At 42.3% G+C, this 27,334-nt stretch overlaps 1 protein-coding gene across 1 annotated transcript in view; it reads left to right on the top strand.

The window, feature by feature from the left end:
* Positions 1-27,334, top strand: part of LOC124712249 (uncharacterized protein CG3556-like) — a 614,255-nt gene that overhangs the window by 416,871 nt on the left and 170,050 nt on the right. Inside the window, exon 4 of the mRNA XM_047242544.1 lies at positions 7,690-7,782. Within this exon, the coding sequence (XP_047098500.1) occupies positions 7,690-7,782 (93 nt within the window). The remainder of the gene's footprint in view (positions 1-7,689; positions 7,783-27,334) is intronic.

Below are 27,334 nucleotides of genomic sequence, written 5' to 3'. Positions count from 1 at the left end.
TTTCAGTAAACGGCGATTAAAAGGTTCTTCTGATTTAAAATGTTTCGTAAGTGCTGTGTATTTCTGCAGGAGGATCGCAAAGTTTATTAAACCGAAAACGAACTAAACCCATCACTTTACTTCGCAAAATAATTCTACCGTAGCAAAGCACACGTCTCACCTCGAGTCAGAGAGTTTAGTTCAGTCTAGTAACATTATCCTGCTGCTGCTCACAGTACCCATTAGCGACATCTTTGGACACTAGAAGTTTACTTCATTGTAAATTTCACGTATTCGCTTTTTGCACTAACAAGCAGACCGTTCGAAATAAAGTTTCTTTGTCCTGAATTAATTTCTTGTCAAATATTGTAGTAGTTGTTAATCCTATGGAGGCCAATCACAGACAGATAAACTAGCATACTCATTTCTTCTCCGTGCAGACATTCATTGCTAACCGATCTACTCTCTAGGAAGAGTTGCTACACAAAGTTGTTGATGTACTGTCATGTTTACAAGTATCTGAACTACATGCATTGCGTTCCGCATGGTTTTCATGCAGCCTATACGACGTATCTTTCTAGCAGGTCCTCTGATTTCTTTCGGTACAGTCGTCTGAGTATATAAAATGGTTATCACACGTGACCACTACAGAACATAGCTCTGTATGATAATCAGTCCAAATGTAAATCACCACGATACTGTAAATATACTTTGTTAGATAATACACAGTCTTCAACGCTTGTAGACCCACATTTACTACAGTGTCACTTCAAAAGTATTACAACAGGTCAAATCTCAAGAATTATTTGCTTTCCTTACTTCCTAATTAACGCCCATGTCGCAAATGCGTGAGATAAGCTAATTAAGGAATAAACAACAAAATAATTACCTTAGGAAGAGCATATGTTTTGAAATTAACGTTAGTACATGAGACAACTAATACCCCTATCTGTGTCACACAAATCATTCAGAAACACTTTCTCATAATAAATTTTTTGTGAATATGCGAATTAGCATGAATGACTGGGTTCCCAAGGTTGTATGATAATTCGAAGTATTCTTGCTCCCTAAAATGTTATCCAACCCATCATTCGAATGGTTCTGTATAAACTGGCTAATTAATTAACCAGTGACAACTGGAAAGGTCGCAGTTAACAGCGTCAAGAGCTACGTGGAATCGTCCACATCAACAGCGTATCAATAGAAATTACCCTGTATTCGCGATGACCCATGGATATAAAGGGTGACAATTATTGAACTACATGAAAAAAACGTAAATTAATTACAAACTACGGCGTGCACACACTTTTTTGAAAATGCAAACGTCACTACAGATTTCAGATTTAGGTTGCGACGTGTTCAATATGCCTGCCAGAGCCTGTTAGAGCCTGAAATTACTTGAAAATTTTTGTGACGGGCCAGACACTCGCCTTTCATGGAGACCTTAGGGAATTTGGAATGCTGGGAAAATAACGATAGAACTGTATTGCTATGAAATGGCAACATTTCGCGAAATGGAAATCTGAATTCATATCCTATCTCAACGCGCATATTATCACCATGTCAAGTTCAAATACAGTAAGTAATAAATGTCTGTTGACACTACATGACTTGTTCCTTAAATTAAATTAAATTTGAAGAGTAAGAAAGCTACCTGCTGACAGAGTTTCAGATTGCCATGACTTGTCTCCTCTCCTCTAGTCAGCAGCGAAGTGACAACATGTTTAATGTGGACTTGGAAAGATAGTGCAACACTACGTCCTTCATTTGGCGTTTCCCGGGCGATGAGAGTCTGTCTGAGCATGTTAAAAATGGTCAGCACCTTACGCGTGTAGAAGTAACCTGCCATCGGTCCAGCAGACCACCGAACTCTGCTTATGACTAGGTTATGATTTTGTCGTAAGCTAGGATGCACCACACAGGATGAGAATCCTGACTGTATGGACATATTGTGAAGTAATAAGGAATGAGAAGATTATTCGCAGAATAGGCGGAGAAACGAAGATGTAGTAGTAGCTGACAAGAAGAATCGACAGGGTGATTGGACATGTGTTCCAGCATGAGGCAATAACTTCCATGGTAGTGCAGGGAGCTGTAGAGGGTACAAACTGTAGAGGAAGACAGAGATTGGAATAATACGCGCAACAAAGAATGGAGAATGTAGTCTGCAGTCAGAAGACATGATTCAAAATACAGGGTGTTACAAAAAGGTACAGCCAAACTTTCAGGAAACATTCCTCACACACAAATAAAGAAAATATGTTATGTGGACATGTGTCCGGAAACGCTTAATTTCCATGTTAGAGCTCATTTTAGTTTCGTCAGTATGTCTGTACTTCCTCGATTCAACGCCAGTTGGTCCAATTGAAGGAAGGTAATGTTGACTTCGGTGTTTGTGTTGACATGCGACTCTTTGTTCTACAGTACTAGCATCGAGCACATCAGTACGTAGCATCAACAGGTCAGTGTTCATCACGAACGTAGTTTTGCAGTCAGTGCAATGTTTACAAATCCGCCCATTTGATGTAGGATTAGCACGGGGCAATAGCCGTGGCGCGGTACGTTTGTATCGAGACAGATTTCCAGAGCTAAGGTGTTCCGACAGAAAGATGTTCGAAGCAATTGATCGGCGTCTTAGGGAGCACGGAACATTCCAGCCTGTGACTCGCGACTAGGGAAGACCTAGAACGACGAGGACACCTGCAATGGACGAGGCAATTCTTCGTGCAGTTGACGATAACCCTAATGTCAGCGTCAGAGAAGTTGCTGCTGTACAAGGTAACGTTGACCACGTCACTGTATGGAGAACCAGTTGTTTCCGTACCATGTACAGCGTGTGCAGGCACTGTCAGCAGCTGATTGGCCTCCACGGGTACAGTTCTGCGAATGGTTCATCCAACAATGTGTCAATCCTCATTTCAGTGCAAATGTTCTCTTTACGGATGAGGCTCCATTCCAACGTGATCAAACTGTAAATTTTAACAATCAACATGTGTGGGCTGACGAGAATCCGCACGCAATTGTGCAATCACGTCATCAACACAGATTTTCTGTGAACGTTTGGGCAGGCATTGTTGATGATGTCTTGATTGGGCCACATGTTCTTCCACCTACGCTCAATGAAGCACGTTATCACGATTTCATACCGGATACTCTACCTGTGCTGCTAGAACATGTGCCTTTACAAGTACGACGCAACATGTGGTTCATGCACGATGGAGCTCCTGCACATTTCCGTCGAAGTGTTCGTACGCTTCTCAACAATAGATTCGGTGACCGATGGATTGGTAGAGGCGGACCAATTCCATGGCCTCCACGCTCTCCTGACCTCAACCCCCTTGACTTTCATTTATGGGGGCATTTGAAAGCTCTTGTCTACGCAACCCTGGTACCGAATGTAGAGACTCTTCGTGCTCGTATTGTGAACGGCTGTGATACAATACACCATTCTCCAGGGCTGCATCAGCGCATCAGGGATTCCATGCGACGGAGGGTGGATGCATGTATCCTCGCTAACGGAGGACATTTTGAACATTTCCTGTAACAAAGTGTTTGAAGTCACGCTGGTACGTTCTGTTGCTGTGTGTTTCCATTCCATGATTAATGTGATTTGAAGAGAAGTAATAAAATGAGCTCTAACATGGAAAGTAAGCGTTTCCGGACACATGTCCACATAACATATTTTGTTTCTTTGTGTGTGAGAGATGTTTCCTGTAAGTTTGGCCGTACCTTTTTGTAACACCCTGTATACATACAAAATTTTATCATCAAGCGAGAGCCTAGAAACAGAAGAAGAATTAAGGGAAATACGACCAGAATTTATCATTTCAGTAAATTTGTGGTTACTTTTTACTTCAACAAATGAAGAAATAGAGTGAGGGAATTGAAACTCTGGTAGGCTGTCTTACATTTATAACTGTTTTTTTTATACTGAATAGCGTAAAAATTTCGTATAAGCTCCTCGCGAGAGCGATCTCTCATTGATCCGTTATATAAAGCGCCTCGTTTTGAGCGTCATGGGTTCCATACCTTGAGGATTAAGCTGCTTCGTGATCTATACACTGTGTGCGTACACCGATGGGCAAAAACAACATGGCCACTGTCCACCGTTAGACTGAATACTTTAGCAAAGTGTTGCTGTCACGTGATCCTGTTAGGAAGGAATATAGCAGGAACAGGTAGTCGTCATAGCGAAGATACGGGACCGCAAATGCGGAAATCCACTGATATAAGCGACTTTGACAAAAGTCATATTGCTATGGTCCTGAGCCTGGGAAAGAGAATGTCGGAAATGGTGAAGATGTTCGGCAGTTCACGTACTACTGTCGTGAGCATCTGCGGAAAGTGAGTCAAGGACGATGATATAACGAGTAGGTGACATGGTATTGGCCGTCCACGTGTGATCACAAAGCGTTGAGTTCGGAGGGCTGCTCGCTGCATAAAGTAGGATAGGCTGCGGCCTGCGACAAAACTGAGCACAGAATACAATGCTTTTAATGCATTCGCAATTGCGAATAACGAGTACCATCAGCTGTAGAATGGAATGACGACAATGAAAATTTATGCCGAACCGGGAATCCAACCCGGATTTCGTGCTTATCGCGAGCGGTCGCCTTGCGATTTGGCTATCCGTGCACGACTCCCGACCAGACCCAAACTTCCATATGTCGTCAACCACGCGTCTACGATCTGTACTCGTACATCCATTATGTATATTCGCGTACAGGTCAGAGGCTGTACTTGAAAGTCGCTTGCTCGATACCGGCAGATAAATACGATATTGCAGTGCCTGTGTTATTCTGATTACGACGCATAACATGCTGGAGCAAGCACATGTCTTTCGGAACACACAGTTCAAAGGCAATTGTTGAACATGGGGCTCCTTAGCACCTGTGTTGACCAAACGACATCGTCCATTACGACTGCAGTGGACACAGCATCACTGAGCTTTTACCGTGGATCAATACACACTCGTTGCCTAGTCAAACGAATCGCATCTCTTGTTACACCAGGTCGCTGGTTTTGTCCTTAGACGCCGTCATCCAGGCAAATGGCTGCTTGAAACATGCCAGAGATGCATGTCAGTGAGAGCAGAATTACGGCATGGGGTACATTGACTTGGGCTTAGATGAGACATATGGCAGTGATCGAAGGTGTGCACTACGTGATTTCTGAGAACCAACTGCATCGTTTCATGCTTCATTTCTTCCCCTACGGCGATGACGTCTTCTCGCAGGATAACATGTCACAAGGGCAGAACAGTGATGCAGTGGTGTGAGGAGCATGTCAGTGAACTCACATTGATGTCTTGGCCAGCTAATGCCCCGATCTGTACCCGTTGGAAGACATAACGGGCGTCAGGCCCTTAATTTACGGGAACTGCTTTGTCTTGAGCCCTGACATACGGTGTCGCGTGGTGTAGCATCACTTGTTAATGGTTCATTTAAATTTTTATAATTTTCTTGCTTTAAAATTTTCGCATATTGGTACTATAATTTCTGTATATGATAAAGAGAGTGTACTATAATAGAGATTGATATTCTTGCCATTGTTTGTGAGTAATGTATGTAAAATACTATGTAAATTGTTCATTATCTTAAATAATTTTTGATGATATTTTGTATTTAAAAATATTTGTGTGTATAAATTGTTCATGTTGATGGAAATTTGACAATTTAAGAAATGGTCACGCTTAGGAACAGTGTAAGAAATAGGTGTTATGTAAAAGCCAGTGCACTTTGGTTTGAAACGAAAGTGGTTCTGGGGAGTGGAAAAGGTGGCAAGGGCGAATTGGTGCGCTACCTAGAGCAAGTGCGGGAAGTAAGTCACAGTTCGTAGACAGCAGTGATGGAGGCAACACCTTCGTGGGTCAGGAGAAGCTTTGCCTGCAAATTTGCACAAAAATGCCTCGGATGAAGACTGCAAACAGCTTACGGCATAGCTACGAGTTGTTGGGCTACTGTGTGTAAAATTAAACGACGCCAAGAAGAGAAATTGAGCCCATACAGCAAGAGACTTGCAGGCCGTGCTGTGGGTAGTGTAGCCTTCATAATTGTTCGCCGCACCCAAGCTTACAGCCACCACATAAAATTTTTTGTATTTTTACTTTTGTACAGCGTGTTTTAATTATCATTCTTGAACTTTAGAGAAACTGGTTCACCCTGTTATTTCATCTTAATCATAGACCTATATAGGTTTCCTTCCTGGTGTTTGATTAATCTGAGTATCCTGTTTTACAGACCTATGAAGTCCCAACTTAATGTAAAGAGGCACCATTAAAACTGTTTTTGTCCAAACAATAAAAAAAGTTTTCTTAATTATTTCAAGTTGTTATAGTAAAAGTTTGCTTATGTAAAATTCAATTAGAGTGAAGCCGAGTTACTGTTATTTGTTAAATGACTATACAGAATTAGTTCAAAGAGTAATAGCTTTTGAAAGTAAATTCAAGTAAGAAAGAATTTTTCTTGAAGTGAAATGCTCACTATAGAAAGTGTTTGCTTTAGTATCTAAGTATTTTAGTATTTAAGTTTGGTGGTTATGGAAAGTGCTTTCCTAAAGGTCGCCCCCCCCCCCTCCCCCCTGCTCAAATTTTCTTTTAGCTTCCTTGAAGCTACCTACTGGGCGTTTCCTCTTTTAAATACATAATGTACAAGGGTGTAGTCCAACATTGTGTAAGTGGAGTAATATTTACTTGAAGAACCGAATTAAACAGTAGCAAGAAAGTAGGCAAAATTCATACTTCTTTTCCAATATTTCACAGTTTCATTGGCTGGCGGCCATTCGTACATATTTTAAACCACTAAATTAACTTGGAACTGAGTTGTCCCAGCTTCAGTATAATGTTATTCATACTACGTTTCTGTCTAACCGCTGCGTAAGATATTAGGAAAAGAAGTGAACAGTCTGATTTACTTATCCAATAGATACAGCACACTGTCAAATCCTGTAAAAAGAGTATTGATTAGCTTTTTCTATTAACAGGACTAGCCTTATATAGAGTACTTTATTTGGAAATTAAACTAAATTTTAGTGAGAGAGCTATACGTGGCTTTTCCCGTTACAAGACTATTTGTTCTGTTGGGGTATAGTGTACGTGGCAACGTAGAGACAGGGATTTCTGTTATTTAGGTAAAAGCATACTAAATTACAATAGTAGTGGTAGGGTTATAGTACCTCCGGAAACTTTTCGAACCCATGCGAAGGAGAATCGCTGCTGTTCTATGTTTGAAAAGTGGACCAACACACTCTTAAACGAATAATCATAATGTTTTGACTTATCAGTAAAACTCCTTGTGTCGATTAAAATAAAATGTGCAGCGGTTTGCTGTCTGAACTCAGATCAGTTTTCAAATTCCAGAGGATTTTTCTGAACAAATTATTACGAACGCCGGCTCGATTCCTTTGACAGGACATGGCCCCGATATCTTTCCCATTATTGCCACATCCGAAGTTGTGCGCAGCTAAACTAGTTTTCCTCCCTAACGCTTTTTATATCGTGATACGTTTCATACAGATGTTGGTACGAAAGAGTATTCAGTGCCTGGCGAATCCATAAGCGTCTGTAGTAAGACGTAAATCACAGTAACACCAGTGCCATTACCACCATTTCGTCCATCCGCCGCGCTCAAAGCAGCCAGCTGTGTTACATGCGTGTCACAGAGGGCAAGATGCGGAATCTGACAATGTTGGTTTCTTCCGTTTGTGTTTCAGCTGCGGCTGTGATGACGTCGACTGTCAGGTGGTGCCTGCTAGCGGTGGCGGCGCTGTTCGTCGCAGCCCCAGAGGTCGCCGCTCAGAACCCGGGTGAGTCGCTGCAACGCCGCAATACAGTTCGGTCCCTGCTCCATCGTCGACTGCATTCAGAATTTTTTGAGTCATCGGTCTTCTGACTGGTTGGATACAGCCCGCCACGGATTCCTCTCCCGTGTCAACCTCTTCATGCATTTGCAACCTACCTCTGTATTCCAATCTTTGTCTTCCTCTACAGTTTTTGCCCTCCACAGCCCTCTCTTGTTCCCTGATGTCTTAACAGATGTCCTATCATTCTGTCTCTTCTTCTTGTCGATGTGTTCCACATATTCCTTTCCGATTCTGCGCAGAACCTCCTCATTCCTTACCTTACCAGTCCACCGAATTTTAAACATTCGTCTGTAGCACCACATCTCAAATGCTTCGGTTCTTTCTGTTCCGGTTTTTCGATAGTACATGCCTCACTACCATACTTCACAGAAATTTCTTCCTAGATTAAGGCCTATGTTTGATACTAATAGACTTCTCTTGGCCAGAAATGCCCTTTCTGCCAGTGCTAGTCTGCTTTTGACGTCCTTCCTTCGCCCGCCATTGGTTATAGTGCTGCCTAGGTAGTAGAATTCCTTAACTTCATATACTCCGTGACCATCAATCCTAATGTTAGTTTTCTCGGTGTTCTGACTTCTGATACTTCTCATTACTTTCGTCCTTCTTTTTTTTTTACTCTCAATTAATATTTTGTGCTCTTTAGACTGTTCATTCCCTTCAGAAGATCCTGTAGTTCTTCTTCTCTTTCACTCAGGATAGCAATGTCACCAGCGAACCTATCATTGACATCTTTTCACCTTGAATTTTAATCCCACTCCTGAACCTCTGCTTTGTTTTCATCATTGCTTCTTCGATATACGGATTGAACAGTAGGGGTGAAAGACTACATCCTTGTCTTACACTATTTTTAATCCGAGTACTTCGTTCTTGGTCGTCCACACTTATTATTCCCTCTTGGCTCTTGTTCATACTGTATATTTTACATCTCATATCGCGCTCTTTAAACGCACTGTATGACTGATTTATTTTGGCTAACTAAGATAAAGTAGATTACGAACAGTATACTCGCTGGCCAGCCGGAGTGGCCGAGCGGTTCTAGGCGCTACAGTCTGGAACCGCGCGACCGCTACGGACGCAGGTTCGAATCCTGCCTCGGGCATGGATGTGTGTGATGTCCTTAGGTTATTTAGGTTTAAGAGTTCTAAGTTCTAGGGGACTGTTGACCTCAGAAGTTATGTCCCATAGTGCTCAGAGCCATTTGAACCATTTTTTAATACTTACTGCACATTTAAATTAAACAGTTCACACAAAGATTCGTAGTCAGGAAAAAATGTGCGTAGAACATTGTGTCATTAAACCAACTGTTTTATTTGAAACAAAAAGAAATAGGAAATTATTTACGCACCCAATATTAAGGTCTCGAGCAAAAATCAAGCAGAATGTGAGCAACTTATTCAGAATGCAACTCAAAGACTGTAATATGTACAAGAAGTTGTAATCAGGTATATATTGTTATGGAACCGGCTTGTGTCTCGTCTCATGCTAACTGATTTTCAGCTCTTCAGTTGTGATAAGGTGCAGATATTGATAATGGCTACACTGTCGAAACAGCAATATCGCGTTTTACAAATAAATAATTTTACAATCAAAAAGCGAGCACGACATCATTTACCAAATTTTACTTAATATCATCCACTTTTCGATCACGCACTTTACTACAACATTACGAGACCTACTCACAAACTATAAATGAGAAATATTGTCTTCTAAATAGCGTATTTCGAATAACACAGATTGTCGCGCCATATTTTCTCGTATTCAAAGTCCACTGCCATGCTACTAGGAACGTTGCTGTCGTTCTCGGCTTCCGTGTGGTAACATGAGCCTTGCGCTTTTATTATTTTGGTGTGCCTGAATCGATTACTCTCCTGGGATCGTACTCATAGGACATTCAACACACCGGCCGCTAGGTTACAGCTCTTGACGATGAATCTGGACCTCTGTGGATTTTATTCCCGGCCAGCTTTATTCTCTTTGTGCCACGTTAGTATTATGTGTACTCGACTTTGTATTCAGCTCAGTAAATTGTGCTAATAATTGCAGACTACATAGGTGTATATGAAGGGTTTGACTTGATATAAGTTAAATAAGAAGTTGCGTAAAAAAATATACTGTCCCTAAATTTTGGTACCAACGTTTGTTGCTTTCGCAGTCAACGTTATTATAATCGGTTTTTCATATTCTAATATTTTTGTAGCTACCGCTATTTCCTTGTTCACCGCCTCACAGTGAACTGTTCAAAGAATATTATAGCATAGGTCTCACTGTCTTGCCGCTTCTTGTGACAACAGTTTTTCACAGAACTAATTGTTTTTGCACTTCCAAACTCGTCAAATAGGTTACACAGCCACGAGATCTCAACCGAGGACTCCTCGGCCATCGGCAAGTGGCAACTGGCTGCCGTGTGGTAGCTGCCCTAGTCGTTGTAGTATAGATATGGTTCTGTCTGTGACGTCAACGGTGCTTATTCCATCGCTGATAGTGCAGTGTTTCCGTGTCGCATCTGTTGCGCGCACTCTAAACTCGCTATGTCCGGGCATTCTGTGTCCAACAGCACCACCATCGTCTTCATTGGTGAGCTTACGATGTATTCTGACTTCTTTAGATTCTTCAGTTACACTTTTTTCAGAAGTATATCGTTACGAGACTGTTTCTCCCATAGAATGTTCTCCTATTACGACATTTCTAGTACGGAGCAATGTGGCGCAGTGATTAGCACTTTGGCTTCGTCGTCGGAAGGCCGACGGTTCAAACCCGCGTTCAGCCCTCCTGATTTAGATTTTCCGTCATTGTCCTGAGTCGCTCCACACAAATGCCGGGATGGTTCCCGTGAAATGGCACGGCCGACTTCATTCCTCATCCTAACCTAATATGCTGGGACCGATGACCTCGCCCTTTCCCCCCACCCCTAAATCAACCAGCCAACCGACATTTCTAATGCTTTTCATACTACAATTATTTATTTAATTTTCAACGTCTTTCTCTTACACTAGGTTTCAGATGGTACCGTTTTCTTCCTTTCCAATCTCTTTACATTCCACGTATCACTAAGATGCAATGCTGTGCTCCAGGCGCAAGCTTTCTGAATCTTCATCTTTAACTACACCAGCTCTATTGCCTCGAGTGTCCTGGGTGATCATTTTTCTATGACAATAGAATTCTTTATCTCTCTATTCTAATTTTCATGATTAAAAGGTTGTCTTCCACCCTCCTACTATTATTAATCAATCTCAGCTTCGCACTTTCTTTTTATCCTTAACACAAGATCTGTGACAAGTATGTGGCCATTTTCCAAAACGGTTCTCCCGTTACTTACCTTTAACCAGGAGGAGTGTGAATCTTTACCAATGGTGTATGATCTTCTTACATCTTTTCTTTCCCGAAATTTGCTTCCTTGTGCCTTTAACCCAAAAATTTAAGAAACGTGTTGATAACGTGATCACCTGGGCACAATCGCAGCTTCCATGTTTTCATCTGTGAGTGCAGTTTCGGGAGTCATCCACGTGGGCCCTATTGAAGAAAATTGGGATCACGATGAATTCAGCCACTTATTTCTTAAGTGTTGGATATAAAACGACACAGTCCGTATAAATTTTCACTCACTTTAAAAATTTTATTACGACACTGCAGTAATCCACCTCACAGAGTTGAATGACACATATGGAAACATACTCGACACATCACCACAATAGCAAAGACAAAATATCATCGGCATTAGTACAAACTCACTGCCAGACCGAGAACTTTTAACTTTGCCACAGGCACAACAGAAAAAAGGAGTCAAATGATTTTGTGCACTGGTTTTTACTTTGCATGCGACGTGACGCTTCCCACCAGAAATAAAAGAGCAATTGAACTGTGGATGAAAGACGATGACACTGCACACAAAAAAAATCCATCCATTTCGTCTGCTGCGATAATTACGGTGACTGTTTCCTAAAATGCAAACAGGATTCGTTTTTATTAGTTAGTTTGTAAAGGGTGACATGATGCCGAGTAAAAACGTCTGAAGTCTTCGGGTCTACAGCAGACGAGAAAAATGTCATAAGAGGATTACAAAAGAAGAAGAAGACGATCTTGCATTGGACTATTGAAGGTACTTTGTTTTTGAAGTTCGAATTTTTGGAGAATACATTTCGCAATCACTGACTTGGTTGCCATTGCTTGAAAGAATCATTTATTCGTAATATCCATATCCGCAATTTCAAGTGAAATACTGCAAAATTTATGTTCCACCTTACAATGGCCACATGGACGAAATTGGAATATTGGTTTTTATGAAAAAATGTTCTTTATGCTCAAAGGTGGCCATGAACTCTGTTAAAAATTTGAAATGACTGTGGATCCCACCCACTAAAAGTTAATGACCTGCAGTATGTTCCACGTTTCAAGATATTAGTGGTTGGAAATATTTCTGTTTCCACCGGTGACATCTTGGACGTTTTCGGATGGCAGTTGTTGTAGAATCGAACTCGAGTGGTGAAATCCACTCACACAAAAAGTCTGAAAAAAATACAATGTTTCAAAAGATAAAAACGTCAAAAAATAAAGGTTTCTTGCTCTGACTATTATTTGTAGCAGCTATGTACACTGAAGAGCCAAAGAAACTGGTACACTTGCCTAATATCGTATAGGGCCCCCGCGAGCACTCAGAAGAGCCGCAACATGACGTGGCATGTAATCGACCAATGTCTGAAGTAGTGCTGGAGGGAATGGACACCATGAATCTTGCCGGACTGTCCATAAATCCGTAAGAGTAGGAGGGGGTGGAGATCTCTTCTGAACAGCACGTTGCAGTGCATCCCAGTTATGATGAATAATGTAAATTTCTTGGGAGCTTGGTGTCAGCGAAGCGTTTAAACTCAGAGTGGTGTTCCTGGAGCCACTGTTTAGGAATTTTGGACGTGTTGGGTGTTGCATTGCCCTGCTGGAATTGCCCAAATCCATCGGAATGCGCAGTGGACATGAATGGATGCAAGTGATCAGACAGGATGCTTACGTACGTGTCATCTGGCAGAGTCGTATCTGGACGTATCAGGGGTCCCATATTCCAACTGCACACGCCCCAAACCGTTACAGAGCCTCCACCAGCTTGAACAGCCCCTGCTGACATGCGTAGTCCATGGATTCATTAGGTTATTCCATACCCGTACACGTCCCTCCGCTCGATACAATTTGAAACGAGACTCGTCCGAGCAGGAAACATGTTTCCAGTCATCGAAAATCCAGTGTCGGTGTTGACGGGCCCAGGAGAGGTTTAAAACTTTGTGTCGTGCAGTCATCAGTCATCAAGGGTACACGTCTGGGCGTACGGCTCCGAAAGCCCATATCGACGATGTTTCGTTGAATGGTTCGCACGCTGACACGTGTTGGTGTCCCAGCGTGGTAATCTGCAGAAATTTGCGGAAGGATTGGACTTCTGACACGCTGAACGATTCTCTTCAGTCGTCGTTGGTCCTGTTCTTGGAGGATCTTCTTCGGGCCGCAGCGATGTCGGAGATTTGATGTTTTACCGGGTTCCTGATATTCACGGTACACTCGTGAAATGGTCACAACTTCATCGCTACCTCGGAGATGATGTGTCCCATCGACTGTAACACCACGTTCAAACTCACTTAACTCTTGATAACCTGCCATTGTAGCAGCAATAACCGATCTAACAACTGCGCCAGACACAATCTGTCTTATATAGACGTTGCCGACCGCAGCACCGTATTCTCCCTATTTACATATATCTGCATTTGAATATGCATGCCTATACTAGTTCCTTTGGTGCTTCAGTGTACAAATTGTAGCGATTAGGGAAGTAACGCGTATTTGCATGCAGCCGATGAATGTTTATTTATAAACGCTGACACACTCAGTTACATAAAAGCACACAGACAGACAGAAAAAAAGTAATACTAAAAACATCGGGAAAGTTGGCCTCCCATACACAACCAAATCACTATTCACTGAAAATGGCAGGTTAATTAACTTTACGTTACGAAATTACAGTCATTCTGCAAGAAAAAAGGGCGATTTTCAACAGACTTTCGACACAAGGAAAACTGCATATTTTCCACATGGGGAAAACCGATTAAACTTCTAGTAATGAATTACATGTTTTATTATCAGTACCTTTTCATTTTACAACGAAATATTTACATGGACTGTATGGACTGTTTGAAAGCGAGAAACCCAAAACAAAAAGATCATATAATTTTCCAAGACATCCACTGAGGACGCCTTGACAAAAAGGCCAAATGCGTGTGGGTCGTAAAAATTACTGTGCAATATGCAAAAAGACGTAATCTTGCTAACTGTCTGAGAATTATTTTATTTATTTCATAAAACATATTTCATTACCTAAGGCATATATTCCCACATTTGCCATTGTAGTTCGTTATTTAATAAATATTTAAGCTCGTCTCGAAGTTTATGTTGGTGATTGAAAGCCAGTTGTACCCTGCCAGTTATCTTTGTTTACAGTTTATGAATTTGCGGCAGTCCGACATGGCTGTCAGATGGATAACAATGAGTACATGCTTGTTACAAATTAAGTTCGACGGTGTTGCTTAATAGGAAAACTTTGCTGAGTACTTTACGAATATTAAAGTTCCTCTAAATTTTAAGTAGAAAAAATTTGTTTTGAAGAGATAAAATCACATAACATTTTATTTATTTATTGATTTTGTGAGAGCAACGCACTTCCTACATCTAACTATGCTCGTATTTTCACACTGAAGTCTTCCATTATTGTACTGCTTTCCCGAATTAATATGTCACATCATAACAGTCCACAGCCTTCTTTTTCTATTACATGAAAATATGTCACGCCAACGGAAGCTACTGACTTAGAACGACGATATTGTTCGTCCACTGAATACGGTAATTAAGCGCAGCTTCAGCAAATAAACAGAATTATTTGTCACTTTACCCTTGACGTAAAACTTCCAGACTCATAATCCATCACGTCAAAACCCGAGAAATGACTTCCACCTCGCGAACTAGCGCGTGACCGCTGGTGTGCGTGCATTGTTGGACGCTGGCGAAAAACATACGCTCTCAGCTCCGAAAGCTCCACAGAAACAGTGATGCGCAAAGGATACGATTTACTACGTCATACTATCCATAGTAGTACACTCTAAACAGTGACACTCCTAAAGACACAAAGCTTTAGTATACCCGTTGAATAGATGGTCTCTGCGTGTATGTCAACCCAGTGCAGTTTACTTAGCACAGTGACATAATTGTTAGTCATATTTTATATGTCAGATGGCGATTACTGAATGCTGTCAGGCATGTTCATCCCGTTGTTGAGGGGGTTGTCATTTAGAATGTGTACGGACAGAAAAATCTTACTGTCGCTACACACACATCGTTTGTGGGTGAAAAAAGCGATACAAGAATTAGAGAAGCACTGGTGTGCCAGGAAAGTAATTGGATCATTTGGAGGGCTGAAGGGAACAGCTGCTCGAAACCACTTTATCACTCATGGGCACGAGCGATTTCCGAGAAGTCGAAACGGCCCCTCATCAAAGTTTGTCGCAGAAAGAAAAATATTGCAGCAGTTCTACAATTTATTTTAGTCTTCCAGCAAGTGATCGGAACAGCGTCGAAATGATCTGCTCGTTAATGAGGCCCAAACTCGCGAAAACTCTGCCGAAAGAAAAACACGGCTGCTCTCGGTCGCACGCGTCCGAAGCCAACTTTGCCGCTGGAAGTTTTTCTACTCCTTCGAAAAGTAAAAGTTCTGCAGAAAAAATAAGGCAGGCGTCCGGACTGGAGAGCCCTCCTTCGCGCAAACTAATGATGCCTGGCGCCTCGCTCGGCGATGTTCAAAACGAGTTACAGGCAGCCGGGCACAACGCACGGAATGTCAACAAGCGACTCGGGGCAGCTGTTAGGTGGATTCTCGCCGGCGTGTTAAAATATGTCTGTATTTAGTATTTAGGCGTCTTAGTCTTGCCCTCACCAGTAGATTCTTAAATGAAAAACTGCCCTGCATATATTTATGACACATGATAGTCAAGAGAAGGCACGATTCGGTTAAGATTGTGGACGGGGCCATAGTCATTTACTATTGGTTGCCTTTTACAGTTACACACAATTTATTTTAAACCAGTAATTCCAGACTCAACAATAAATAAAATACCTCACGTTATTAATGAAGGAATAAACAGCTGTGCAAATAAGTGTTTTCAGTGAGCTACAATGTAGCAAACCACCATTAAATACACATACATCAGATAATGTTTTAAAAACAAGCCACCGTGATCTGGGTAGAAGGCTTACACGCCAGGAATGGCAATAAATTAAGAATTGTTTAAAACTCGCTGCAACTTACAAATTACAGGTATTCAAATATTAGAGGCAAATCGCCACAAACACAGCAGAAGGCATCAGACACCAGGCTGTAAATAAGATTTTAAACGCTTACTGCGTAAATACAAACACCAAATTAGAATGTTAAGCCAAATGAACACAATCACGGCTGAAGGCCTTACACGCCGGAAGCGTCAATAATATAAAAAATTTAGAAACCTGCTGTAAAACAGCAAATGCAATAGCAAAGCGTAATTAAAAAAAAAAACCAAGCAACTGATCACCAAACGAGTGAAATAAGATGATAGTAAACTTCGTAACACAAGGGGTCACAGACGATGCTCCAGGAATCGACCTCTGAGGATGTCTGACAACAAACACTTTCACGAGCGATGAGACTGGCAGCCAAGAGTTGCATTCACTTCACAAGAAGGTAACTCAGACTACTGCCAGTCTAACGAATGACTAGCCGGCCGGAGTGGCCGTACGGTTCTAGGCGCTACAGTTTGGGACCGAGCGACCGCTACGGCCGCAGGTTCGAATCCTGCCTCGGGCATGGATGTGTGTGATGTCCTTAGGTTAGTTAGGTTTAATTAGTTCTAAGTTCTAGGCGACTGATGACCTCAGAAGTTAAGTCGCATAGTGCTCAGAGCCATTTGAACCATTTTTTTAACGAATGACTAATGATAATCTTGCTGAAGCTACCTGACGTCCGATAAACGAAATACAACGATGGAACAATACGCCAAAGCTGGAACCGGTGGTCTGCACTACGTCCCCAGAATACTGTGTTTAGAGTGCCTGAGACGAGAAAGGAACCACTACCACCAGAGTAGAAAGCACTCCACTCGCTGCTCTTCGCCTCGGCGACACTACGAGTTGCAGCAACACGAACCCAAGTCGCTGGAGAGTCGCGAGATGTCACAATGGTGGAGGTTTCTCTAATCAGATTGAAATGCACTCATCTTAAGGCTTGCTGGATCCGGTTTACGACGAGGTCGTGCACCCTCGTGACCACAACCCTTCCATCCGGCAGTCCATGCGTGCCGCCAGCGGTCCCGGCGTATTCTGGCACTGCGCGTACCTGGCTGCTCCTGAGTCCCCAACCGAACTGGCCCACTCACGCGACCTGACAAAGACGTCGCCCCAAAGATAGAGTAACTTGCTACATACCCACAACCGCCGCTGCTGCCACAATCATACCAACTAAACGATACTGTCTGGCCTCCAACAGACGGGGGAAACCTACAAACAGCACCAACGCGAGCCGTAGCACGGCTCAATTTATACTTCCTTTCTTCTGCCCAAGGTTTCATTTGATGTTCGAGATTATAGGGATGGTCAAAAAACAAACAAAAATTTTCCAAATGCTTGTTTACTTTCACGCAGTGGAAAAAAAGGTATTATCGGATGTTGCCAACATACCTATTACCAGAACGGAAGATGCCCAGCGTCATCTGAACGTGTTGCTCCCGTTACTGCCATTACTCACTGAGACTGTACAGTACTGCCAGAACATGACTGAGGCAGCCTCTTTTATATTTGTGTCTTGTGACGTCACTGTTATGTCATCAGCCAAGCCCTATGTCAGAATTACGAAGTGTCTTATGAATCAAATAACCATTTGTACATTTTCATACTACGTAAACTGAAGATGGAGCTGGGAGAAAATAAAGGAAATAGAAGTAATTATTGATGTCAGCTGCATCGGGTCTTTCTGTAGGATCAGCGGCTACACATTTTCGCTCGTCGGCACCGATTCAGCACAAAGTCCGGATGCAACTGACGTCATAATTCCTTCCCTTTCCTTTCTCCCCCGTCTACCTTCAGTTTACATAATATATTTTACAGCTGCGAATTTCGGGTGGTGTCTGTCCACTGGCAAAAGATTCGGGAACAGTCCCCCGTTTGGGTCTCATGGAGGACGGGGGGGGGGGGGGGGGGGCGTCTGCCAAGGGGGAGGTGACCTTGAGAAAAAGATTGAATAACCAACGAAAGGGTAGCGTTCTACGAGTCGGGCCGTGGAATGTCAGAAGCTTGAACGTGATGGGAAACTAGAAAATCTGAAAAGGGAAATGCAAAGGCTCAATCTAGATATAGTAGGGGTCAGTGAAGTGAAACGGAAAGAAGACAAGGATTTCTGGTCGGATGAGTAATATCAACAGCAGCAGAAAATGGAACAATGGAAGTGGGATTCGTTATGAATAGGAAGGTAGGGCAGAGCGTTGAGTTACTGTGAGCAGTTCAGTGATAGGGTTGTTCTGATCAGAATCGACAGCAAAACCAACACCGACAACGATAGTACAGGTAATACGTGCCGACGTCGCAAGCTGAAAGATAGAGAAAGTATATAAGGATATTGAAAGGGTAAAATGGCTCTGAGCACTATGCGACTTAACTTCTGAGGTCATCAGTCGCCTACAACTTAAAACTAATTAAACCTAACTAACCTAAGGACATCACACACATCCATGCCCGAGGCAGGATTCGAACCTGCGACCGTAGCGGTCGCCGGCTCCAGACTGTAGCGCCTAGAACCGCATGGCCACTCCGGCCGGCTTGAAAGGGTAATACAGTATGTAAAATGAGATGAAAATCTAATAGTCATCGGGGCTGAATGCAGCCGTAGGGGGAGAAGAAAAGGTTACAGGAGAATATGGGCTTGGGACAAGAAATGAGAGAGGAGAAAGGCTAATTGAGTTTTAATTCTAGTATAAATCATCAGTTAATGTTCAAAAATCGTAAAATTTTTTATCTATATTCAGTTCTAAACTAAACTACCGCCTCACTTGTCTTTATATGACCCACAGAGCATAAACCATGTAACACTTTGGCTGGAGAGTGGCATGCACCGACAGCCCGATCCCTCATGGAGATTTTAATTAATAACAAAGAAAAACATTAGTGACACTGCAGTTTATCAGATGAAGCCTTCAGCAGAGCGGCATCCTTTTTACTTGTATAACAACCCTGCACATATTTCCTGTTTATATTCGCAGATTTGGCAGTTGCTTTAGCTCGCGTCGATTTCAGCAAATCTTTGTTTCTGGTTTAGTTTTCCGTTCACCTAGTGAATGTCCACTGCTCTTTCGTAGCTGCAGTTAAGATGAGCACTTGCTTTACAGCTTCCAATCCTAATCACGACCCAGATATCAGTTTCCTCTCACACGTTCAGGCACAATTAAGCTTGGACTCCTACATAATCACTGGGAGTATTATCAAGCTACTGACAGAAATTAAGGACAGTGAAGATTACAAAACTACATAAATAAGAGTCTTAGACTCAAATAAACAAGTATATTAAATAAAGAAATAGAACTCTCATATGTACGTACAAGAAACTAAATTGTTGTAATAGTACTGAAATGAGAGCCAAAGGATGCGGATTATAGTCTTCTCCAAAACAATTCATGCTCACTTTCGAGAGCCAAAGTCGACCGTTAGGTCCAGTTCATAAAAAGAAATAACGTGTTACAAATCAGTTCACTTAACTTCTGATGACAGATCCCAGAGCCTGATGAAATTACAAATCGAATGCACTCAGATACAGTGCGATTTTACAGGAAGATTTAGCTGCTCCTACAGCTGTCGCTTTATGCAACCGGCAATGTAATATCTGGCCTTCATACATGCAGATTGTTAGTCTTGCAGAAAAAGAGAGCAGGATCTTTTTGCAGGAAATTTAATGTAGTTAAATTTTATACTGGAATACGTTTTCGCTGACGGTCGCGGTTTTTGAGTTATTAAAAAAAAAAAGAAACAACTTACAAAAGTGACTTTCAAACGCACATCCACCCCATACACATCTCTCACTAGTCAGCACTTCTCGTATATTGTTTATGGCACTTCCTCCCACCAGTTTACAAATATTTGCGACTGCACGGACTTTTCCCGGTGTTCGACCTCTTCTGGTCTCTGTTGACTGATTATTACGCCACCAGCAGAGTCAGCTACTTCGTTAAAATTATTAATTTAGAAGAGCCTGTGAGAGAAATGAACGAAAACTATGTTTCCAATTCGATCCAGACTTCAGCATTACAGCCATATTAGTTTCGTCCTCACATATACAACGATGTAATTGTTTATTTTATGTTGTTAAAATTCATAAAATTAATTTATATAAACCTGAATTTCACAGTTTTAAGTACTCGATTAAACCGGTGACATAATAACGTTAGTCAGCGAAAAACAAAAAAAGTCGACCGTGGGAAACAATTCGTAGAGTTGCAACTTTTTGTACAGTGGTAGGAGGGAGTGCCATGAACAACATACAAGTAGTAGAAAACCTGACCAGTACAGGTTGAGTGTAGCAGCTGGAATGCGTCTGAAGATCACTTACATATAATTTTATTGAGTAACTCGGTAACTACGACCTCTAGCGAAAACTTAATCCCTGTACAGAATTTATCTACATTAACTTTCCTAAAAAAAAACTCCTGTTCATGTTTTCTGTGGGACTAGTAGTTTGTGCCGCGCGAGAGAGAGAATATGAAACCCTCGCACGTGGTTTATGAAGGCTAACTATAACAGTGAGGGTTGCATAGAACGGCAGCGGTAGGAGCGGACGAGTCACCCTGTATGTACAGAAACGTAATATGCAAATTCTCTCAGGACACTAATTATTCGCGAAATTCTGAAATTACCGATGTGTTGCCAAAGAAACTTGCACAGGTCACACCAGTATTCAAGAAACGTAGTAGGAGTAATCCACTAAATTACAGGCCCATATCGTTAACGTTGATATGCAGCAGGATTTTAGAACATATATTGTGTTCGAACATAATGAACTACCTCGAAGAAAACGGTCTACTGACACACAGTTAACATGGGTTTAGAAAACGTCGTTCCCGAAACACAATTAGCTCTTTATTCACATGAAGTGCTGAGTGCTATTGACAAGGGATTTCACATCGATTCTGTATTTCTGGATTTCCGGAAGGCTTTTGACACTGTACCACACAAGCGGCTCGTATGAAATTGCGTGCTTATGGAATATTGTCTCAGTTATGTGACTGGATCTGTGATTTCCTGTCAGAGAGGTCACAGTTTGTAGTAATTGACGGAAAGTCATCGAGTAAAACAGAAGTGATTTCTGGCGTCCCCCAAGGTAGTGTTATAAGCCCTTTGCTGTTCCTTATCTATATAAACGATTTGGGAGACAATCTGAGCAGCCGTCTGCGGTTGTTTGCAGATGGCGCTGTCGTTTATCGACTAATAAAGTCATCGGAAGATCAAAACAAACTGCAAAAAGATTTAGAAGGAATAACGGAATGGTGCGAAAAGTGTCAGTTGACCTTAAAAAACGAAAAGTTTGAGGTCATCCACATGAGTGCTAAAAGCAACGCGTTAAACTTCGGTCAAACGACAAATAAGTCTAATCTAAAAGCCGTAAATTCAACTAAATACCTGGGTATTACAATTACAAACAAATTAAATTGGAAGGAACACACAGAAAATGTAGTGGGGAAGGCTAACCAAAGACAGCGTTTTATTGGTAGGACACAGAAAATGTAACAGACCTACAAAGGAGACTGCCTACACTACTCTTGTCTATCCACTTTTAGAATACTGTTGCACAGTGTGGGATCCTTGCCAGATAGGACTGACTGAGTACATCGAAAAAGTTCAAAGAAAGGCAGCACGTTTTGTGTTATCGCGAAATATGGGAGAGAGTGTCACAGAAATGATACAGGATTTGGGATGGACATCATTAAAAGAAAGGCGTTTTTCGATGCGACGGAATCTGCTCACGAAATTCCAATCACCAACTTTCTCCTTCGAGTGCGAAAATATTTTGTTGACACCGACTTACAAAGGGAGGAACGATCACCAAGATAAAATAAGGGAAATCAGAGCTCGTACGGAAAGATATAGCTGTTCATTCTTCCCGCGCGTTATACTAGATTGGAATAATAGAGAATTGTGAAGGTGGTTCGATGAACCCTCTGCCAGGCACTTAAATGTGATTTGCAGAGTATCCATGTAGATGTAGATGTAGATGAAGGATACGACTATGTGACAGTGATGTCTGAATAACTAAGTAATTTCTGTAAATCAATATCATTAAGAAACTAAATATGGTCTTGGACATAGCAGAAGGCTTATAGCTGACATGTTGTTCATGATCTACGCGTTCACGGATGGTGAGATTTATCATCGTGTCCTTGCGTTGGATCCCCGTGAAGAGGGGCAACCGTATGGCTCAGAAAGTCTCTCAATACGGATTATGTTTTAGCACCTCACTCAGGTCATAAAACAACCATAGACACCGCGCTCCTCGTCGTTTGTTGCTCAGTCGTGTCTGACTCATTTCTCATCCGACTGCGGTTGCTCATCCATTCTTGATTATAACGAACACTGCGCAGCAGACTGCCGCCATCCTAGATAACAGTATGCTCAGCGCTCCATTACCGTGGAGTTAAATTTGCAGAGTCCAGCCTTACTATTAATTCCGTCACGTCACGAGACCATGAATGCCTGGGGTCGACGCCATGAGCTGCCGGGTAGATGCGTACTGCCGCTAAGCCGGTAGGTGCTGCGGTCTACGCCATCCCTTGCAACACACGTGTAGAAATCTAATGGCTAATTAACCACCCCGATTCTCCTTCTATGTAGTTTTTCTCGAGTGCATTTGAAGTTCTTATCTTTATGGTTTTCTATACACGCGTGGTTGTTACTTCGTCGTCATCTTGTACCGTTTTGACGTGCTAAGGGCTGGAGAATGCGAATTTTATCTTTTAAATACTATTTCAGTTTAAAATTTTTCGTTTGTGTGACACAGTAACATAGTAATTCACAGGATTGTGAATTACTGGATCGCATAAAGGAAAGGCTGCCTCACATTTAGTTTCTGTTGAAGAATACGTCGAAATTACATTAAATTCACCCCAACAGTTTACCTGTAACCTTCCCGCCCATCCCAGCATATTCACGTAGGAAGTTTCGGCAGGAACACTTGAAGACGAGTAGTCCGACGCTGCCACCGTCCTGGTGACAAAAAAATTTCTCTTAAGGTAAGAAACGGCATACACGGTGAAACGTCCCCTTAGAAAAATTAATGAATTACTGTGCTGATAAACCCCTTACGTAATCTGATTTTCAAACAACTGAGCAAAACTGAACGTACTCAGACATTTCTCTCTTTACTTATTCTGATCATTACTCAACTGACACAATATTTTTAGCGCAACGCAATCTGACTTTCAATAATCCCTACAAAAGAATGGCCCTGACTAACAATAACATATACCTTTCATGAATCACTTACCTCACAAAAATCTTCATTTTGATAAAGAACAAACAATGTATTTACCTTAATAGTGTTCAAAAGTCATATATCAGTTCATGGTATCCAGTATTACAAATTTACTTTTTCTGGCGGACACATGTCCAGATCGTCCGCTCTTAAAATTCTTCCATCTCTCTCCCCACATCCACCACTGCTGGCCGCTCACCTGCAACTGCACAACGGTACGCGCTGTTCACATCCAGCTGCCCAGCACTACAATAGCGTCTATTCCAACAATGCCAACCAGCCACAGACTGCACACAGCACAGCCCGTGATTTTCATACAGAGCGCTACGTGGCGTTACCAATATAAAAACCTAAACAGCCTACTTACATAGCCCCCATGCTCCCCACAAAAAAATTTACAAATTGTTCTGGGCAGTGGCCAATACAGATTTGAAAAAAAAATTTCATATTAACGCTAACAAACATATCAAATGCACACACTTATCGATACAATGTTGCTCGAAAGCTAACATTTTCTCATAGTCCATAAAGACAGTTCTGATCATTCACCACAGTAAAATTGCAGTGTTTTTCTCAAAGTCTGAGCAGTAAAAGAAAATGCACGCGTAAGTAGTGGATTTCCACGTAGTCTTGAAGTAGTAGTATTGTCCTTCCAACGGGAGGACAGAGCTGACTCTTGACATGCAGAGAGGTAATGGGCCACAACAGAGCAACCCCACTGTAGTCCTTGTACTTCCAGATCGTCCGCTCTTAAAATTCTGCCATCTCTCTCCCCATATCCACCACTGCTGGCGGCTCACCTCCAACTGCACAACGCTACGCGCTGTTCACATCCAACTGCCCAACACTACAATGGCGAATATTAAACAGTCTACTTACAGTGGGAGCAGAGAAGGAAGCAGTTCAGGAATTACGAAAAGTCAAATTAATATCTTCAATATTCCACCAGTAGAATTTCTCCAGTTCTTTGTTCGAATTGAAAATTCTACAAAACTGATCTAACTCATTGTCCTCACACGTATACTGAGTATTACAATCATGCTTTAGCTGATCAACCTTGTCTGGCAGTCGTCGATAGGTCAAGAGCAGAAAATCATACAAAATAATTGTTATTTAGAGCAGAAGCAAAAGACTATCTAGATTCTGTTACACGATGCTGCAAAGGCAGCGGGTTGTCTAGCATTACGTGAACGGCAGCATGGATGACTCCGTGATTCGGTTGCAGTCGTAGTTTCGAGGTACTATCGTAGTATTTACTTAAAGAATTGTCACAACGACGAGGCAACAAAATGCTTAAACAGTTTGCTTGTCAAACACCGACATCTTTTCCTCGGCATCTGATGTTTCAGCACTCAAGTACTGCACAACAGGGCACCTAACTGTCGACGCCTGTGACCCTGAGGCTAGCAGTACCAATTGTAGAAACACAGACTTTCCCACGGCGGTCCAAAAAGTGAGACTCACTGCTCGCTTTGCCTGCTATTTAAAATCGCGACTCTCAAGAAAAACGGTCAACAGACCAAACTTGTCCACCTCTTTATGGCAAGGCTAACTACGTCTCTTGTAATAGTTCTGGACGTTAAGTTGCCGAACACTGTGTCTGGTAACGGCCAACTTCACCTTGTACGTGGTTCGCTGCTCGTCACAGAGTTTCACTACCTACGAAGACTAATTCTTGACAGAAATCGTCATCTTGGCGACATCTGGTCACTTTGTAATGTAATTAGCTGATGATTTCCGGAAATCAGGGAGCAACTTCTCTACCTACAGGGGTGGAGAAAGCGATAGAAACACTAAAAAATAAGATACATTCGTATCTAATCCGGTATAGGAAACCCTTTGACAATCAAAAATATCTTTCGTCGCCTCGGATAGTTCCCAAGGGTATCATACGCCATTCTTTCTTCAAAATAGTGGCACATTCAGGGAATCATGGTGGTCATGGTTAGTGACCACGCACCCTCTCCAGACGAGGCGACATAGGCTCACTGACACTGAGATCTGCTGGCTATGGGGGCGACAAATGCATCCTCGTGTTCAAAAAACCAGTCCTGGAAGACGAGACGTTTGTGAACAGAGATCCTGTCGCCTTGGAACACACAATCACCACTGGGGAACTAATTTTGCACCATCGGATGAACCTAATCACTCAAAATGGTCACACAATTCTTGGCACCTAATGCGACGATGCAGAGTAACTTTGGAGCCCATGGATTACCACAATATGGTTGCTCATATCTACACCTATATCTACATATGTACTCGGCAAGCCATCTTACAGTGTGTGGCGGAGGGTACTTTGTGTCCCCTGTCAATCCCCTTTCTCCTGTTGTAGTCGCATGTGTTTCGTGGGAATAAGGACTGCTGGTAAGCCTCCGTGTGGGTTGCAATCTCTCTAATTTTATCTTCATGGTCTTTTCGCGAGATATACGTAAGAAGGAAGAAAAATATACTTGACTGTTCTAGGGTACGCACACGGAGCAATAGCCCACAACGACAAATGCATCCTCGTGTTCAAAAAACCAGTCCTGGAAGACGCGACGTTTGTGAACAGAGGTCCTGTCGTCTTGGAACACACATTCACCACTGGGGAACTAATTTTGCACCATCGGATGAACCTAATCACTCAAAATGGTCACACAATTCTTGGCACCTAATGCGACGATGCAGAGTAACTTTGGAGCCCATGGATTACCACAATATGGTTGCTCATATCTACACCTATATCTACATATGTACTCGGCAAGCCATCTTACAGTGTGTGGCGGAGGGTACTTTGTGTCCCCTGTCAATCCCCTTTCTCCTGTTGTAGTCGCATGTGTTTCGTGGGAATAAGGACTGCTGGTAAGCCTCCGTGTGGGTTGCAATCTCTCTAATTTTATCTTCATGGTCTTTTCGCGAGATATACGTAAGAAGGAAGAAAAATATACTTGACTGTTTTAGGGTACGCACACGGAGCAATAGCCCACAACGACAAATGCATCCTCGTGTTCAAAAAACCAGTCCTGGAAGACGCGACGTTTGTGAACAGAGGTCCTGTCGTCTTGGAACACACATTCACCACTGGGGAACTAATTTTGCACCATCGGATGAACCTAATCACTCAAAATGGTCACACAATTCTTGGCACCTAATGCGACGATGCAGAGTAACTTTGGAGCCCATGGATTACCACAATATGGTTGCTCATATCTACACCTATATCTACATATGTACTCGACAAGCCATCTTACAGTGTGTGGCGGAGGGTACTTTGTGTCCCCTGTCAATCCCCTTTCTCCTGTTGTAGTCGCATGTGTTTCGTGGGAATAAGGACTGCTGGTAAGCCTCCGTGTGGGTTGCAATCTCTCTAATTTTATCTTCATGGTCTTTTCGCGAGATATACGTAAGAAGGAAGAAAAATATACTTGACTGTTCTAGGGTACGCACTCGGAGCAATAGCCCACAACGTGATGCGGAACGCCTCTCTTGCAGCGTCTGCCTCTGGAGTCGTCGGAGCATCACTGTGACGCTATCGCACTTACTAAATGAATATCTAACGAAACGTGCTGCTCTTCTTTGTATCATCTCTGTTCCTTCTGTCATTCCTAACTAGTACGAATCCCGTGCTGATGAGAAATATTCAAGTGTTGGTAGAACGAGTGTTTTGAAAGTTACTTCCTTTGTTAATGAAGTACTTTTCCTGAGAAGTCTTGCAATGATTCACTCTGGCATTTGCCTTACGTCTGATTCATTTTAAGTGCCCGTTCCACTTCATATCTCTCCGTATGCGTACCTCAAGATATCTTATGAAAGCAACTTCTTTCAGTCTTCTGCAGTTCTGTAATCACACATTAAAGGGTCTTTCTTTGCGTTTATTAGCAATTTTTTTTAGGCTGTATTGCCAACCCGCCATGTTTCGCTCTTTGGTTGTAAACTTGACCAGATGTTGGAAAC

This window comes from Schistocerca piceifrons, chromosome 8, assembly GCF_021461385.2.
Source record: "Schistocerca piceifrons isolate TAMUIC-IGC-003096 chromosome 8, iqSchPice1.1, whole genome shotgun sequence".
NCBI lineage: Eukaryota > Metazoa > Arthropoda > Insecta > Orthoptera > Acrididae > Schistocerca > Schistocerca piceifrons.
The sequence above is the reverse complement of the archived record's forward strand: the minus strand, read 5'-3'. Positions and strand labels throughout refer to the sequence as shown.